The 18,423-nt window shown below is 39.7% G+C and overlaps 2 protein-coding genes across 4 annotated transcripts; one reads left to right on the forward strand and one right to left on the reverse strand.

The window, feature by feature from the left end:
* The first annotated feature begins 2,964 nt into the window (after positions 1-2,964).
* LOC122671796 (eukaryotic translation initiation factor 3 subunit E-like) lies at positions 2,965-13,250 on the forward strand. Its single transcript, XM_043869237.1, has 8 exons — positions 2,965-3,251; positions 3,365-3,519; positions 7,639-7,866; positions 7,953-8,074; positions 8,599-8,818; positions 10,044-10,186; positions 12,760-12,897; positions 13,005-13,250. The coding sequence occupies exons 1-8, from the start codon at positions 3,044-3,046 to the stop codon at positions 13,102-13,104; spliced, it is 1,314 nt and encodes a 437-aa protein (XP_043725172.1). The 5' UTR covers positions 2,965-3,043; the 3' UTR covers positions 13,105-13,250.
* A 2,883-nt stretch (positions 13,251-16,133) lies between these two features.
* Positions 16,134-17,034, reverse strand: LOC122671797. 3 transcript variants are annotated; one of them, XM_043869240.1, is made up of 3 exons: positions 16,859-17,031; positions 16,230-16,637; positions 16,134-16,171 (listed from the first exon to the last, which is right to left on the reverse strand). In XM_043869240.1, the coding sequence occupies exon 2, from the start codon at positions 16,626-16,628 to the stop codon at positions 16,230-16,232; it is 399 nt and encodes a 132-aa protein (XP_043725175.1). In that variant the 5' UTR covers positions 16,629-16,637; positions 16,859-17,031; the 3' UTR covers positions 16,134-16,171. The 3 variants fall into 3 exon arrangements, with proteins under 3 accessions (XP_043725175.1, XP_043725173.1, XP_043725174.1); XM_043869238.1 differs by having other exon boundaries at positions 16,230-17,030; XM_043869239.1 differs by having other exon boundaries at positions 16,141-16,166; positions 16,216-17,034.
* Between the last annotated feature and the right edge of the window lie 1,389 nt (positions 17,035-18,423).

The following is an 18,423-nucleotide window of genomic DNA, read 5'->3' on the forward strand; positions in this document are numbered from 1 at the left end:
CCCTTCGGGACATGGGTGGGTATCCACGCCCTATAGTCATTTCTAGCAGTTATGAAACATTTCTTGACAATATCTAATGCGCTGATCTTCTTTGTGCCGCAGTGCAGCCTGAGCCCAGACACCTTGGCTGAGTATTCCTGCCATTAAGGGGGGCCAGGGTGGTCATTTCACCCACCCCCATGTTTCTGGGCGCAGCCTGTGCCCCCATCACGGCCATATCTAATACATGGAAACTTGGCATGTGGATTTTATCATCCTCTACTTTAGGTTTCTCTTTTCAGACCGAGTTTCCTTCCACCCATGGTGAAGGAAAAATATGAAAGAGGTGATATTCTCACCCCCCTAAAAAAAAAAAAAAAAAAAAACAAACAGTAAAGGTGATAGTAAGGATGTTAAACGGTCTGGTTCCGGTTAAATGGTTCAATTTGGTTTTGTCTACTTGAGGGTAGAAATTGTAATCAGACTATTTAACTAAATGCTCTCATAATGAAAACCTGGACCGTTTGGTAAATGGTTGCATACGGTTTTAGAAAGTTTTGGTTTAACGGTTTTAAAAACCATTTATTGATTCACACTGGTTTCCTCTCCTTACCTGCTCTCCAAAAGTGACAAACTCAAGAGCTTGGTGTCTTGGTCTGTGACTAACATGCTCCCATACTCCCATTCATATCATAATCTCATGTTCTTGCGCTGCTAATCAAACTGGAACCTAATGGCATGAGAAATATGAATAGCATCCCTGATTTACTAACTAATTTAGTAGTTTTCAAACCAAACCAAAGCCACTTTCACAAATCACAAGTGGGCAGCCACACCAAACATCCGATTGGGGACTTGCAGACCAGAAATACATGGTCATTGCAGGCTTGCATCAACCATAAGTATCCTTCAAATCATTCCAAGTCAAGTCACACAAAGTAGGAGCGTAAATGAATAGCCGAAATCTGTTTCCGGATCCATGTCCGTATCCGTTTAGCACTATCCAAATTCGTCCGAAAGCTAAACGGATGCGGATATGGATAGGCTATAGCTGTCCGAAAAGCTATATTTACATGTAAACGGATAAAATATTCGATCCGTATCCTTTTAGCACTATTCAAATCCGTCCGATAGCTAAGCGGATGCGGATGCGGATATAGCATTATCCGAGCCGAATCCTATCCGTTTACAGCCCTAACACAAAGATAACAAGGAGAACAACACGGCTTTACTGGTTTGGAGTTGAGAGACTCTGAAATCTGAATTTTAGAAATGTTGAGAACGAAAATCATAGGCTTAGAAAAGTAGCAAACTAAAAACTAGAAAAGAGAGAGACAGACCTTACCAGCGGCAAGTCGGCAATGACGCAAAGCAATGGAACTGTGAAAATGAGAAAAGATGACGAACAGAAGGTTGGGTAAGTTAGTGTTTACAGATTTACTACTTACTATTTACTGCTTATTACTTATTATTTAGTAGTTACTAGGTTTTTAAACGGTTTAGACGGTCTGATTATACAACAACCATAACCTTATCCTAACTAAATGGGGTCGGTTACATGGATCCGAAGAGGCTGTGACAGTTAAAAAGGTAAAAATGTAGTCAAAGTAGCATCCCAGGAACATCCCCTATATCAGCAGTCATACTGTTCGAGCCCTACCACATGCATATCCTTTCTTAGCACTTCTCCAATAGTCATTTTAGGCCTGCCCCTATCTCTTTTAGCTCATTTAAATTGGATCTGGTCACTCTTCCTTACTGGTGCTTCCATGGGTCTCCGTTGGACATGACCATACCACCTCAGGCGGCTCTCACGGAGCATGTCTTGGATAGGTGCAACTCCCAATTCGGTTATAATACAATCGTTCCTTAATCTACCTCTCTTTGTCTTGCCGCACATCCTCCTCAACATCCTCATCTTGTCTATAATTGATTATAATTGGATTACACGGTTCGAAACCGTTGGATTAAATGGTCTAAACCAAATCGAACCAATCCAATTAAATAAATGGTATCATTTTTTAAGGTGTAATCGTACCATTTATTAAATGGTCTACTGTTTTGGTTTAAACGGTTCGCTTTGGTGTTGACACCCTTATAGAGCAATTTGCAATGAATAGCTCAAACTTTACAACCAAGTTTCTACTTGCCTATTCATTAAAAACACAAAAAAAACCATTGCTGCTTGCCTAGAAGGTGGAATCAGCTATAGTATTGGGCTATGTTTTCCTGGTTGATTTAGGTTGCATTTAGACTGGACCTTTGTTTGCAAAAACACGTTTAAAACTTCATTTTAAATATGTTCTCGATTTTTACCGTTTTAAACACATTTTGCCGTATGTCTCTTAAACAAATGGGGCAAATGGCAAACGACAAGCATTATCGTTTTAAATGCATTGAATATACATTCCCTTTTTTTGGCGGTTTTTAAGTCTTTGGATTTGTTGAGCAATGGCTTACTTAATTGATCATCTCTCTCTCATCGTCTTGATTCTTTCACCGATGTAAAGATGACTGAAGGTCTACATTTTTCATGATATCACTTTCAACTCAAGGTCAATGCACGGACACAGAAATTAGAAGTATATATTTCAAAAAAAAATTCCTCAATTTATAAGAGAATAGTGCCCTTTTTTTGGTTCCGTTTTTTAGAAATATAAACATTTAAACCCCGTACCATTCGTTTTTTATTTACGGTTTTATTGACCGCCCATTTTCAATTTTTTACTGTTTAAAATCTGTACCGTAAGACTCCTTTTTTTTGCCGTTCCCATTTTTGCTTAGTATGGACTGGACAAACTAAGCCAGGTTTTGGGAGAGTGACCTCCGCATGGACCTGGGTTTACAAAGAACTGGCCAAGCCAGACGAGTTGTGGACCATCTCCTCAATAAAAAGGATTTATTTTATTGGACGGTTCAGATTGACCACAATATGGACCAGCGTTAACCGCTTTGGTATCCTGTTCCTACTAGTACTTGTAGTTGTAGGTTTTATTATTGGCGCCTCTCTCTCTGTTTCCCTCTTGCAGGGGAGATTCAGCTAGGGTTTCTATCGGTTGCAGTCATGGCGCAGTACGATCTCACTCGGCGCGTAGCTCCTCAACTGGATCGACACTTGGTCTTCCCCCTACTAGAATTCCTGCAAGAGCGTCAGCTTTACCCCGATGGCGAGATCCTGAAAGCAAAGATTGAACTTCTCAACAAAACTAATATGGTCGATTACGCCATGGACATCCACAAGAGCCTCTACCATACTGAGGAAGTTCCGCAAGGTTACACCTTTTCGCATTGTTCTACGACTTCAGTGTTTAGCCGCTGTTTCGCGAATTTTTTTTTTTTATCCCTTGTTTTAGGACTTCTGATTTTGGATTTTTTGTGTTGGTAGATATGATTGATAGGCGTGTGGAAGTCGTTGCGAGATTGAAATCTCTGGAAGAGTCTGCTGCGCCTTTGATAACTTTTCTTCAGAACCCTAATTCGGTTCAGGAACTCCGGCCGGATAAGCAATATAATATCCAAATGCTTAGCGATCGATATCAGGTAATTTTTTTTTTTTTTCTGTTTTTTTATTTTTATAAATTCTTTCGAACTTTGACTTTATTTGTTTATTTATTTACTCATGTACAACATGGGGGTTATTGAATCCAGCGTCTGGTTCTGTTTATCTATTTTTGCTTGATTCATGCATTGTAGCTGTCTAATTTTCAATGGTTAGTGGATATATGTGTGCCTACCCGTACAGAATATTGGGTAGCTCTTGGGGTTGGGGGGGGGGGGGGGCTTCTCAAATATGGGCTTAAATGGTTGAACTTGATTCGTGTCTGACCGTATATTAAGAAGAGGCTAATTGAGTTTTGATTTGCATTTTTTTTAAAGAAGGTAAATTACACTTGAGGTTTCCAATGTTTGAGAAAGTGACACTTAGGATATCTCATCTTTGAAAACTGACGTTTGGGGTGCCTTATGGGATAGTTTTGTTACAACCCATTTTCTTATCAAAATTTGCCCTCTCAACCCTACTCCCTGCAAAAAACCCTAGTTTCCCTTTGAACAATGCCGATCTTCCAGAACTGCTAGATGGCATATCAACAGCTGAGATGTCACTAACCACTGGAAGAAACTCCAGCCCGTTGCCCTGAGATCCTCTGTGCACTAGCATCCTGATGATCAACTTCTCCATTGTCCAAATTGACAGCCAATGAACCCTGACTTGCCCTCAACCAATCCACACCCTCACAAGTTATTCCTCTGCACATCTTAACCTTCACCTTGGTCAGATTAGGGCAGCCACCAGCAGGCACTTCCATCCCATGATTGGTCACAAGGCAGCCCTTGATACAGAGCTTCTTCAATGCGATGCATTTAGCAGCAATGCATGAAATCTCAGCGTCACCAAACGACAAACATGTCACTGCCAATTAGTGCTAAGCGCTCGAGATTACAATTGGCAGCGAGCAGGCCCAAACTCAATGATGTAGGATTGCCACTAATGAGAACCAACTTGTGGAAGGTTTGGGCACCGTTTTGCAATGGCAACAAGGCTTTTGTCACCTGTCCTATTTGTCTTCCATTCATTGATGTGGAGTTTCCTGAGTACCTTGTAGTTGTCAACGATGCATACAAGCCCTGTATTTGTGCGCTCGGGAGTCTTCACAAGGTGCAAGATCTCCAGATCCGAGTAATTAGAGATAGCAATGAGGCCGACTCTGCTAATTTGGAGTCTCTCCAGATGGACCTCAACCAGACCAGTGACTTGTTCCACTATTGCTTCGAGGAGCTTATCCCTGCCCCTAGAAGACCTTCAAGGTCCTGAAATTTTTTGAGACGATAGTCAGGGGTCCTCGAAGTTCCTCGATGCAGATGGTCTTAAGGGAGGTTGCCGCGACACCTGGTTCTATAGGCTTAGCAAACTACATTGAGATCCCGATGGTTTCCAAGTGTGGTGATCTGTGTCTCTCGCTTTGTGTGTTGCATCTGTGTATACGCTCAATGAAGAGAAGACCTACTGTTGCACTGCGAAGAGTGTACTTTGGGGGGTTTCGGTATCCAAGATGGACACTCTTCCTAAATGTTAGGATTAAAGTCTCGGCAAAGGGGAGGAGGTGAAGTGGCGAGAGTTGGGCAGAGGGGTGGGACAGGAGTTGCGTAGGGGGGGTTGATGCAGGCAGGGATTATCTCACTGACTCCCACAAGAAGAAGAAGAAGAACAAGCAGGCCCAGATCATTGGGGATCAAGTCCAACCCAATCCATGGGCTTAGTATTAGTTAGTTTTTTTATATTAAGTTGTCTAATTAGTTTTAAACTCTCTCACCTTTGCGTGAGCTGTTTCCTTTTAGAATTATGTTTCCTATTTGAGTCATGTTGCTGTTAGCAAGTGGGAATTACATTCCTAGTCAGATTAGGATTGTTTTATTAGTTTTCTACAAATAGCTTGCAAGAGCCATTGGTTCCGCACGATTTGATGAATAGAGATTTCTTCTCTTCTTCAATGGAGCTGCTTTGAGATTCAGTGAAGAGTGGGATCTCCTTGGAAACAGTGAGATACTTTTCCAGGTTATTGGTGGGAAGCCATTTGTGATTTATCTTCTCTCTTTACTCTGTTTTCTCTCATTCAAATAAGTGTTGCTGCATCTGTTCCCACTCAAGCCTGCGGTTATCTATTTAATCTGAGTTTGGGTTGGATTATCACCATTTTTATTTACAGATTACATATTGTTAATACTGAGAATCACATCACAGCCAGAACCTTCTCAATTTGACCTAGTGGCTACTCTGTTTTTAACCCTCTTTGATCAGAAAAGAGATTCCTTATAGTGAGGAATCTGTCCATCAGATTCCTCCTTTCTTTTGGATTTTCAAAGTTCCTCTCACGAGGCACCTTGGACCGAGGTTTGATGAAATTTCTTCTGAAGTTCTCTGTTTTTGGTCCAGATTTAATTTTTGTTTTAAATGTAACCGTTGGATCTGGTATATGTTTTGGGGATTGAAAGAGTCATCCAAGACTTTGACCTTCGACCATAATTGGAGACTGACCTGATTCTCTGCAATTAAATTTCTCCGATTCTTGAATTTTGAGTTTCAGATCTGAATATTCTTTGATTGTGATTAATCGAGCCCTTAGATTACTTTTGTATTCTGGGGATCAATAATAGGTATGCAATTGACCGACCTCGACCTGATTCCAAATGTGGGTGGGATTAGATCGTGGTCGATGATATGGTCGAAAAGACCAGCGAGCGAGACGGCCGCTGAATAGAAACATTAAATTGAAATCTCATACAAAATGAACACCTAGGAAGACGAAGAATCATAAGATTTAATTACCTTGGATGCCACCAATTCTAATTGTTTGCAAGTGTTGGTTAAAGTTTGATCTTCATTGGAGAAGGTTGAATTTTGTTGACTTTTCTGATTTGGCTTTAATTGGGATCTTGTAAGATGGGTGTCTAACCTGAACCTAGGGTTCATCCTACCTACCCTTAATCTAGACCAGTCACAAGTGATAACCAGTTCACAAAAGGATTGCAAACTGCAGGTCCAGCAATAATAAATACTTCGATTGGTTCTCAGATTTGCTGGAAATTTCAAAACAATGAAATAATAAACAAGAAATCGAAAAAGGGAAGAAGAAGATAGGATAGTCTCTCTCAGACTCTGGTCTCTCACCCATGGCCTCTCAGTTCTTACTGTATTTTGGTCTCTAATCAATGGCATCTCACTATGCTCATTCACAAAGCAAAGGACAAAGCTATGTTTTGCTGTAACCCCTTACAAACTTATATAGAAAACTAAAAAATACTTGAACACTAAAAAAGAGAGGCCTAACCCAATCCTTAACTAATAAGGTAACATAAACTAACTAGGAAACTAAAATAATGAAAGAAACTGTACAAAACAAGACTCTAACTAAACTAATGAAGAAAATCCCGTTTTCCTACTTTCTACATATATTTTAGGCCCATTTAAGTGGCCCACTAAAAAGAAAACCCTTGAGATCAAAGGCCGTACACCTACATATCCCATACCAAGGCTTATTTCCAATAAAATAAGCCCTTTAGGTGACTTATCTGCATCAAACTCCCCTCCCCACCCACCAGGGGTGGACAGGAGCTGGGTCATGGTCAGGGAAGGACGAGCGTGGATTTCGCCATGTCTGCCTCCGCTGGACTTCTTCATGACGGCAACATACCCAAACCCACAGCACCTGCCACTTGTTTACAATTCTTCGTCATGCCTCCACTGTTACCTCTCTGCGATGGTGACCGAAGGATGCCCTTAATCAAAATTTCTCATGTTTGGAAGCTTGCAACGCTCATCTCTTGCCTGTAGCTTTGTATTCCGGCCCTTCTTTTACCAATAACTCATCTTGTGAAACAGAAAAATAGAGACATGATTTACAATTACTTTTGTTGTTGGTGAAGTTGTCATTGGAAGTCCTGGAGGAAGCTAACTATTGATTCTCCCCCTGGTTTGGGTATAGCTCACTCTTATTGTAGAACCATTGAGAAAAATGCAACATGCTCTGTTGTTACGTCTTGTATAGGAAGCTCCTTTGAGTATTATCGGTTTTAACGGTATTAGGTTCATCTGTTTGTGCCTTTTCTTTGGGGGGTGGGGAACTTTTATCATTTTGACTAATGACTCCATTTTACATACAGATTGGGCCAGATCAGATAGAGGCTTTATATCAATATGCCAAATTTCAGTTTGAGTGTGGAAACTACTCTGGTGCTGCCGACTATCTATATCAGTACAGGGATTTGTCCACAAATAGTGAAAGGAGTTTGAGTGCATTATGGGGAAAGCTAGCTGCTGAGATACTAATGCAAAACTGGGATATAGCTCTTGAAGAGCTTAATCGCTTGAGAGAAATCATTGACTCAAAGGTTTGTATTCCATACTTGGTTACTGACTGCACATTATTTACATTGCTTCCCTAATGCATGTTTCTTGATTGTGATTCGTGTTTCAGAATTCCGCATCACCATTGAATCAGTTGCAAAGTAGAATTTGGCTGATGCATTGGAGCCTGTTCATCTTTTTTAACCATGACAGTGGCAGAACAGGGCTCATTGATTTATTTTTCTATGATAGGTCTACCATCTAAACTCATCCTTCTTTGTCTCATTTCCAACTTTTTCTTTACTTCTGTTTTACTGCAACTGTTTGTAGCTCTTCTTGAGTACTACCTTTTTTCAACTGAAAATTTGGAGTGCCACATCATGTTGATATGAGAAGTTCATGGTATTTTTGTTTGCTGTGTGGGCCCTTCTCCAATTCCCACCCTTTCTTGTAGGGGTTAAAACAAATACCATGTAGTCATTTGGAGAATTTTCTGTCATGATGTTTATTTAATAACCAATGTCCTTTATCATTTGTATTTGCGTATTTGCCTATATATATAGTTATCAATTATCATAAATTACTACTACTACTACTACTATTATTATTATTTATTAGGCAAGACAGTCACACAAGCTTCTTTTTTTTTTTTTTTTTTAAAATACAAAGTCAAATATGGATTGCTTCTACTACTGCTATATCAATTGGTCATTTTTAAACTGTTACTATCTATTTTTTTTAATTTTATTGAAGGAAATATAAACTTCTGTTTGTAGGTATATAAATGCCATTCAGACAAATGCACCGCATCTATTACGCTACTTGGCCGCTGCATTCGTTGTTAACAAGAGGAGAAGACCTCAACTGAAAGAATTTATCAAAGTCATACAGCAGGAACAATACTCTTACAAGGATCCGATTACGGAGTTCCTAGAATGTTTATATGTTAACTATGATTTTGATGGTGCTCAAAAAAAGTTGCGTGAGTGTGAAGATGTAAGTTTTCAGCCTTGACATGTATGACTTTCTTTTTACTTCGTTATAATGTAATATGCAGCATTTTCTGTTCACGTATTTCTCCTTTATTTATTTTAATTCACAACTTTAGAGTTTGTTAATTTTCTTTGGCTGGATGTCTAGCACCTCCAAGTATCTACTGTTGTATGGCGCTGTGTCCTTTTGTTAAAATATGTCGCTGGTACCTCAGAAAGAATAGCATCAAAATAAGCAAAAACCACCTTTCATTTAAATTTTTTGCTTTGTAAAAGACAAATAAGAAGATATCTTGTTCCTTTTGTACAGCTTCTCAGCATTGATTTTGAGGGTGTTTGGATGCTTGGACTTTTCCAAAAATTGATACTTTCCCTTCTTGAAATGGGACTCAGGTGATTTGTTAAAGGTGCCCCTGGTGGAGCGAATGCTTCTAACTGGATAAATCTTGAAGACCTGTAATGAAGTTTTTTAGTTTTGGAATTTAATTGGGTGGTTCAGTGGATTTAAATCTGAATCAGATCAGATAGAACCAATCAAGCCGTTATTATCTGATACACAATCATCCTCAAAGATTGGCCACTATCAGGTCTGATCAGCCAGTTGGACTAGGATTGACAGTGTCGATTCTGATCTGTGATACTGAGATTTAAATTCTTGCATGCAATTCCTCGTTTGCTATTCTCCTTTGGGAGAAGAATGCCCTTACTGCTTAGTTGTTTAATGTCCTTTCTGTTTTCTCTGGGAAATGGTGAGAAATCTGCTGTTAATGCCATCTTTATGATGATCATCGTGGCATGCCTATGTGGCTTGGAGAGTAGAGTCTTTGAAGGTTTTTACACTCTAAGGTAGCGGTAACAGTAGTGATGCATGTAAGATCAAATGTTTTGACAGTACTGAATACTGATGCATGTAAGATCAAATGTTATGGATGTTTGAACTGAAATTGGTACTTAGAAGTCGGACGGGCAGATTCATGTTGCGGTTAGATTTTAGCTTTTGGGTAATTACAATATCGGTTGATTTTTCAGTGTCTGGAGAGGTCATCATCCTATATTACACTATTGGGAAAATCAAGTGGTAGATGTTCGTATTGAAACTATAATGAGAAATTTAATCATTTTAAGTACCCAATCACAGCACTGTGCAAAATTTTGTTTGGATGATTCATCATCATGTAAATTCCATCTTATTATGAATGCTGAACTCACAAATTGGATTCAATCTGCAGGTAATATTGAATGACCCCTTTCTTGGAAAACGAGTTGAAGAAGGAAACTTTTCTACTGTACCACTAAGGGACGAGTTCCTTGAAAATGCACGCCTCTTTATCTTTGAGACCTATTGCCGAATACATCAGTGCATTGATATGAGGTGTGTATGATGCTCCTAAGCAATATGCAATTGGCTGCGTTAGATTTTCCTGCATTTGCTTCACTATGTTTCTCTGCTTGTATAGTACTTTGTACACCACACACATGCACATATTCTCTTTCCAATTTTCCTTTTTCCTGAAATAAAGTAACCCTTTCAATATATCTACAAGAAAATGCATGCAAAAGTTAATAATGGTTAAACGATGGAATGCAGTTCTGATATTGTTTAAAACTGGAATCCATTTTTCTTGTTATTCTGTATGCTTATTCGTCCCCTGTAGTCACACTACTTTTTGGTTGCATTGACTTTGTCTGTGAGGAAATTTATTGTTGTATTGGAAGGTTGTTTGTGCTTTGTTTCCTACCAAATTTTTTTTTTAAAAGTTAGTTGTTTTTTTTAATGGTTTTGGGGTTGTATGGATGGGATTTCTTGAATTTGCAAGTTTTTTTTGTTTGTGAGAGGGTATGGTGTGCTGTTTGATGTTTAGTACCTGGAGTCAGTTTCTCCATGATGATACTTTTTTGTTTTATGTTGGAGCTTGCATCCTCTTCAAATCATCAAATGCTTTCTTGGAGCATCACTGGGATCCTCCCACTAACTGCATCAAGGTAAATGTGGATTGTGGTTCTTTGTGAAATCTGAGTTCAGCTGTAAATTTTTTTTTGGGTGGGGGGGGGGGGGGTGCCTTCAGGAACCATGATGGGATGTTCTACTGGTTATCTTCGTACCTAATGGCTTCGGCGATTGTCACATCTGAAGTAAAAGCAATTATTAGGGATCTGAAAATATCTTTGTGAAGGTTGGTTGCACTCGAATTGAAGGAGACTCGATGTTGGTGATCATCTGATGCAAACCCGAATGGGTAAGCAAGCCAATAGCGAATCTGGAAGAGAATGAAGATAGATAGAGAAGTTGTAGATGAAGATATCCTAGAGTCCCACTAGTTGCCCCCTGTCAGAGTCCCACCGAGGTCACTATCGAAGGAGTCCCACCTTGATCCCGCTCTGATACCAAAATGTTGCGAACCTGAGAGGGTAAGCAAGCCAAGATAGAATCTGGAAGAGGGTTTTGATCTGAATCTAGTTTGATTGGGTTATGGGTAAGGTATGATGAAGGTTGATGGTGATGATAATAGTTGAAGATCAAGATAGGTGGCAGCCTAGAGTCCCTCTAGTTGCCCAGCCATAGGAGTCCCACCTAGGCCCGCTGTAGGAGTCTTACCTAAGCACACTTGATTCTCACAAGTAGTTCACACAAAAGGATTTTTTTTTAATTTATTTATTCTAGATGCTTAAAACGGCCTCCCATGAATTCTTATATATACAGGAGAAGATTGAATAATGGAAGGCATTAATGATGCCTTGGAAAATGAACTTGAATTAAGACTGTTGGAATTCCTAACACCTAAAAACTAAAAACCAAACATAGGAAATAATTCCTAGATCTAGAAACTAACCCCAAGATCTTGAAAACTGTTCTCAAGACATAGGAACCACAAACAAGACTGAATAATGGAAGGCACTAATGCTACCTTGGAAAATGAAGAGACACAAGAAAATACTAGTCTTGGACCAGAATTTGACTGCTCCTAGAAGTCCACGAACTGGCCAGGAGGGCTGGAATTAATTCAGTTCAGGCTAGACAAATCTGGACTGGTCTTGAACTTGGGCTGGGCCTTCTTTGATGGGCCTGCTGCTGGTTCAAAAGGATGCCCTGCATCATCATCTTATGGTCAATGAAGTTGGAGCATCACTGGGATCCTCCCACTAACTGCATCAAGCAAAATGTGGATGGTGGTTCTTTGGGAAATCCGAGTCCAGCTATAATATTTTTTTTTGGGGGGGGGGGGGGGGCTTCAGGAACCATGATATGATGTTCTACTGATTCTCTCAGTACCTATCGGCATCAGCGATTGTCACATCTGAATTAAAAGCAATTATTAGGGAGCTGGAAATATATTTGTAAAGTTTGGTTGCACTCGAATTGAAGGAGACTCAATGTTTGTGATCATCTTATGGTCCATGAAGTTGGACCCTGGCGTTGCCTTATTAGAAAAGCCAGGGCTCTTTGTGCTTGTGCAAACTTTTTTTTTCTTGTATGCACTCTTCGATTTTTTTTGGCTGATGAGTTAGCTTGGAATGGTGTCTCAAGGCAAGTGTTGTGATGGGCCATCAGGTTATCTAGTTCCATTATTGATTGCTTTTGATGGCTCTTCTTGTTGTATCATACTTTCAATTGTACTTAATTTGCTATAATATCTGTCAGGGAAAATATACTTACTGTAAAGCAGCAATGGGATCCCCTCCCCCAAAATAATCTCAGATGCTTCTAGTTAACATTGGACACTTACCAAAGTATGATTGTTGATTGCTTCTGGTTTTTAATCACTTTGTAATGCTGTTTCTGGTAGTCATATGTATGATTAGTGCTATTGCTCATACTCTTTGGGTTCGATATTATTTTCAGAAGCAGATGCGGTTGCCACGTTTCAACTTCTCAAGTAACTGCTATGAACTTGCTATGCTTGAAAGAAAACCCCAATCCTGATAGTTTCTGATATTTTCTTGTAGAATGCTAGCTGAAAAGTTGAATCTGAATTATGATGAGGCCGAGAGATGGATTGTTAATCTTGTTCGGAATGCGAAGCTCGATGCTAAGATCGATTCTGAGTCGGGGACTGTTGTGATGGAACCCACTCATCTTAATGTGTATGTATACATCATCTGTCCAGCAAATTGATTAATTTGATGCATTAAGGTACTATGGTTGTTTCCTTCATACTAAATATTATTTTTTTCTGTACTTTTCTCAACAGTTACGAGCAGATCATAGAGAACACAAAAGCACTGGCAGGAAGGACTTACAAATTGACACATCAGGTTCTTGAAGCTGCACCAACCCCGGCTGCACGATAGTTGGTTCTGGGTGCTAATCATTTGGAAACTGTTGTTGCCAGACTCTTTGAATTGAGAACTAGTTCGAATTCAATTTGAGAGATTTTAGTTATTTAAGGAGTAGGATCCGAGAGAGCACTGATGGAATTTTTTGGAATCTCATCAGGGTTAAAAAAATGGGAAGGCAACAATCATAAGTTTTGTAAGCTGATTATATACGGACATGTTCTTGAAGAAACCGATTTTGTTTTTAGTGTTAAAAGAGACTTTTATTTTTAATGGACTTAAGATCTGTCGTTATGATTAGCCTGATTCAACTTCAACGTCTAACAGATGTGAATTTTCAGTCCGGTGCGTCTGATTTCTGTTGAAACTTTCCGACGTGGAAAGTCACCATGGTAACGTATGTACATAGAAAGCATAGTTTGATTGGATAGTCCGACTCAGCCGACACTGCACGATTTTGAAGGTGAATGATACTAATACAAAATATTAAAAAAAAAAACTCGTGTTTAAGGAAAACCAGAGACAAACTTGTCTGATACGGCTGATCCAATCCGGTACCTACACTTAAAACATGAAAAAATGAGAGAGATTGTGGTACAGGGAATGGATGTCGGAGTTTGATTTTCTGTTTTGGGAAGTAGCTTTCTCTGTTCAGGGGTGTGGTTTTTATTGGTATTCCCATGTGTCTATCTCTTTCTTCCTTAAAACAAGAGGGTAGATGTGTCTTTTCGAATGGGGAGGAGAGAGATAGACTCATGATAGTGTTGGTATAAGTTACACTCCTGGACAGAGAACTTTTCCCCTTTTTTTTTTGGTAAAAGAGAACCTGAGCTTCGGTAAGAGTATTGTTTTTACTCCGACTTGCCCGGGTTTCCTTGTCATCTCTTCCCAATCTGTTCCTGTCTGATCCACTTCCTTTGATATCTTTCCACAAACAGTCATGCTCTCAGACTTCTGATGTATTTTTCACACCGAGCTAGTAGGTTAGGGAGGTCATGGGGTGACTTTTTTGACAGAGAGAAGTGGAACTTTTCATTGTTGATGCCTAGGAGAGCTGAAAACGTTACTGTGGGGTCTAGGTTTCATACTTCTAGCGCTTCCTTGTTGAAGAGGCTTAAGAATCCCCGGAGAGATTCTCCGTTGCGCTGATTTATGGCAATCGAGTAAACCGAAATTTTCTTGTGATTTCTATTGTTGAGGAAGTTGTTGATGAAGGTTTTGATAGACTTCGTCTTGAAATGGGAGAACAACTCTTGCGGCCTTCTTCAGAGTAGCTGGAAATGATCGGCACCTAATGGTGTTAGGGGCCCCATGAAGAATCATCATGGACTTGAAGCTCTCCAAGTGATCAAGAGGGTCTACGTCTCGAAGGTCGACATCTAACATCTTGAATCTACGAGGAAGAGTTGCTTTCATGATCTCATTAGAAAAGGTCGTCTCGTTTGAGAAGTCTAGTTCATCGATTCTTGTTTGGTTCTGCATCACCTTCTTGACTCGTTCATTGAGCTCTTGGATTTGGAGATCCAACCCTTGCTTGGCATTCTGGTTGCGGGGTTCTTATTGTTGTGGTGGTCATCATTCGCCTAATCTCGATGGTCTTTGCCAGATTTGCTAGATTCCGACCTGCTAAAGTTCTCTTCAGGATTGTTGGATTTGAGGCCAACATGGTTGGACTTCGCATGGTCGCGGACTTGACTGATCGACTTGGAGTTTCCGTGGGCAGCTTGCGTCAAAAGTTGGATTTGTGCTACATGGATAGATATCATTTGCGAATGAGTATTACACCAGAATTGACAAGCGGATTAGGTTTCTAGTTGGCTATGTTAATACAGCTTCGATAGGGAAAAGATACTCTACTATATGGTAGGACTGAACGGGGGGGATTTTGTTCTCGAAGGTCCCCTCTGCTTCCTTCCCTCTTTCGGCCACAAAAGAACAAAAAAAGGAAAAAGAAAAAGATGGACATGAACAACCTTAACATATGTATCAACCACCTGACCCTGCTTGGTATTTAACCAAAGTGGCATTCCTACCAAAATGTTGACTACACGACTAAAGGGGGGAAGCCAAGTCTCCAACATTGAAGGCTTCGCTCGCTTGCCCCTCCCTATGAATGATCGAGTTGAGATTGTCGTCCAAGTAACTAGACCGAACACATGGTTGGCGAATCAACCCAGCATAGAAAAGCCCTAACCTAACAAGCAACTCCATGAGCACCTCACACGCCCTGTAGTTTTCTTCGTTTGTGTAAGGCCGGCTTTCTCCTTATTAGTAAATGGTGCTATGGTATGCTATGGCAATTCGATCTTTGGCGATCTAGGGAATATTCTTTCATTAGCGCTATGTAAAATTTCATAATCTAATTCAATCAAATGCACTCTTGTGTACAGGGATGCATTCTGTGTACGTCCTATGAGTGCCCACTAGTATTCCAATCGTACTAGATCTCTCCAAATTTTTATTGCTTTTTTCGCCGTATGGTAAACTCCATTTAGGCTGAAACTTGACATGTGAGCAAGGACTAAATGGCAGTCCATATAAAAAAATGCAAGCCAAGCCTATCTACACATCCTCAGTCCCAATTATTATTTGGGAAAGAGAACACCACCCGGTCACGTAGCGCAAGCCACCGCTGCGCCTGACACAGGGGCATGCAAAATGACTGCCTCCCCCCTGGAACCCAGGAAATGAACATGGGTGCAAAAGATCATTTCGTGCATCCCTGTGACAGGACACAGGGACGGCGTGACCAGCTGGCGTTCTTTTGCCCTTGTTATTTTTTACAATTTCAGAAAAATAAAAATAAAATACAGGCTACTCAGATTTCTGAAGTCAAGTTTTAGCAAAGTAATCCAACATTTCGAAAATAAATGTACATTCAGTTCACTACCTCTTATTTTATTGTCAGGTTTTCTTTCATCCTTCTATGGAGTTGATTCTCTAAGCCTCCCCTGCATCGCACGGGTATCAAAAAAATTAGTTCGCTTTCAGTTGACTCATGGGCAAAATAGATGAAAACATAAAAATAGTTAAATGGTACTATAAAACAGGGGTGCTGAAAGCAAGAAAAATAAAGACTTCAGTTCAGTGATTGGCTCTGACAGTTATTTTCTTTGATCCGAGCACAGTTAGATTTCAGTTCAGTTCTTGGCTCCGACAGAGTTATTGTCTTTGATCTGAGCACGGTTATCCAGCTTAACAAAGCGCTTGAGTTCTTCGTATGGAAGACTTTCTACATTCTTCCTCCTTAGTTCACTCAATGCTGTCTGCTTATCCAGTAGGTGCCATAACCAATCAGGGTATGCAAAGTCCGGCATGATCTTGGAGTCAGCTTCATTCTTGAGTATATTGGCACCAACCACTGTGGTGGACTTGACCTCTTTGCTGAGTGTGGAAGCCTTTGGAGCATCGGCGGCCGCACCTCCTTTCGAACCCTTCTTTGCTTTTCCACCTCCAGCTGCAAATGTTCTGCAACCCACCATTCCAACTGCCTCCTTAGAGATCATGTATTTCAATGATCTGGTGTAGCTCATTGCCATTTCTAATCCCTGCAGCACACGAGAGTTTATTTTTAATGTTTTGGCGAACAAATAAAATGTCTGATAACTCGTTGAAACTATAGATCTGATGAAGTAATAAAATAGCATAGAAGAAATGGCATTCCATATGGGAGGCTGAAGGGTGAGCTCAAGAGCTCAGTTTTTGTCTCAACTTAACTGAGCAGACAATCAAAGACAAGGAAGCGTTTGAAGAAAACCTAAGACAATACCTTGCAGCAATGTCTCTTTCATCTCAACTTAACCAAACTGACAATCAAAGATAAGGGAACTCTTGAGGAATCCTATGACAACACCTCGTAGCAATGTTTCAAATATCCAAGAGGAAATGGCATGCAACATAGACATGGAGGGGCCAATGTTTAAAACATCCAGTTCCAACTGTTCTTACTAGTTGTGATGATGGCAAAACTGGACTCAAAACAGAAAGCCTCAACATCACCAGTATTGTACAGTATCAAAGCCTCTACATCATAAGTATTGTACAGTATCATCCAACTTAACCATGGACTCTATGACAAATGACTTGGCTTCCTAAATACTACATCAACTTCACTGGGTCATTTTAGTTTTACAAAACATGATAGGAGAGTAATTTCTTGCTTGGTCAACCTAGAATAAATAAATAAATTGATGAAATCTTCCATATTCCAGGGCAAATAGCACTTGGGCAGTTTGTTTCTGTTTCCAGACCTCATGTAACCAAAGGATCAACTTCCCTAAGTATTGTCAAGTAAAAAGGACTACCAATTCTAGGCTGATTATGTTAGCTGACCGTTGTTGCAAGTGCATATAGAAGGCAAATCTTTCTGCAAGCTTACATTTACAGGCACAGCCTATGCATAAAGCAAATTATAATACCTATCCCACATGTGTATGAAGGATGTGCAAGGATATGATATTAAAACTTTTAGAGTGACGTAGATCCGTATTAAGTGAAGAAATGAACACGCCAAATTAATTCAGAGTTGCAGTGATAACAACCAGAAAGTTCATAAAGTGAATCAGTTTCATAGAAGAGTGAAAAAAGGTAATTCTAAGGGCTATTTGATATCAATTTCTTTGGAGTGATCCCCAGCCATTTTTATTCTGGTCCAAAAATGAATTTGCAAGTTTGGGACCAAGAAGGATTTCTTGTCACTGTGTATGTGTGTACGAGTGTGTTGTGAGTAATGATTTATTAGAAAATATGAAATAATATGTACAGATAGCAAACAAAAAAATACAAAACCTAAAACTAATGCACTGTTAATCCCAAACCAGTGAGATCCAGTGGAAGGTCAGCTTGCAACAGATCACAAGAAAAAGGACAAACCAGATTTGAGAGAATTCAAATATCCAAAGATCGAAGTATCTGATTTGTCAAATAAATTGGTTGTAGGTCAGATTAACACGGCAGAACAACCTGTTAAAATTTGATTTGGACCTGATGGTTGGATATGAAGTTATGGTCTAATCCTGCTGAGGGTTGGTTCTAGAAGCAGAATCTTAGAACAGAAATTGATAGCAAATGTTAGAAGAATTAGTTCCGTAGCCCAAGATGATTAGAATTGCAATAAGACTCAGCGTGTAACAATAGAATACAATCTGAAACCATGTTCCAGACTTCAACTCGAACAGAGAATTAAGAAATCAGATTGGAATTAGGATTCCATGAGATCAGTAGAAAGATTGGATTTTGAAAACAGAATTTATAGTACCGAGTTGAACTCTGAAGGTTATAGAACATGAGAACACAGCCGAGATAAATAATTAACCTAGAACATCGTAAGAAAGT

This window comes from Telopea speciosissima, chromosome 8 (genome assembly GCF_018873765.1).
Source record: "Telopea speciosissima isolate NSW1024214 ecotype Mountain lineage chromosome 8, Tspe_v1, whole genome shotgun sequence".
NCBI classification, from domain to species: domain Eukaryota; kingdom Viridiplantae; phylum Streptophyta; class Magnoliopsida; order Proteales; family Proteaceae; genus Telopea; species Telopea speciosissima.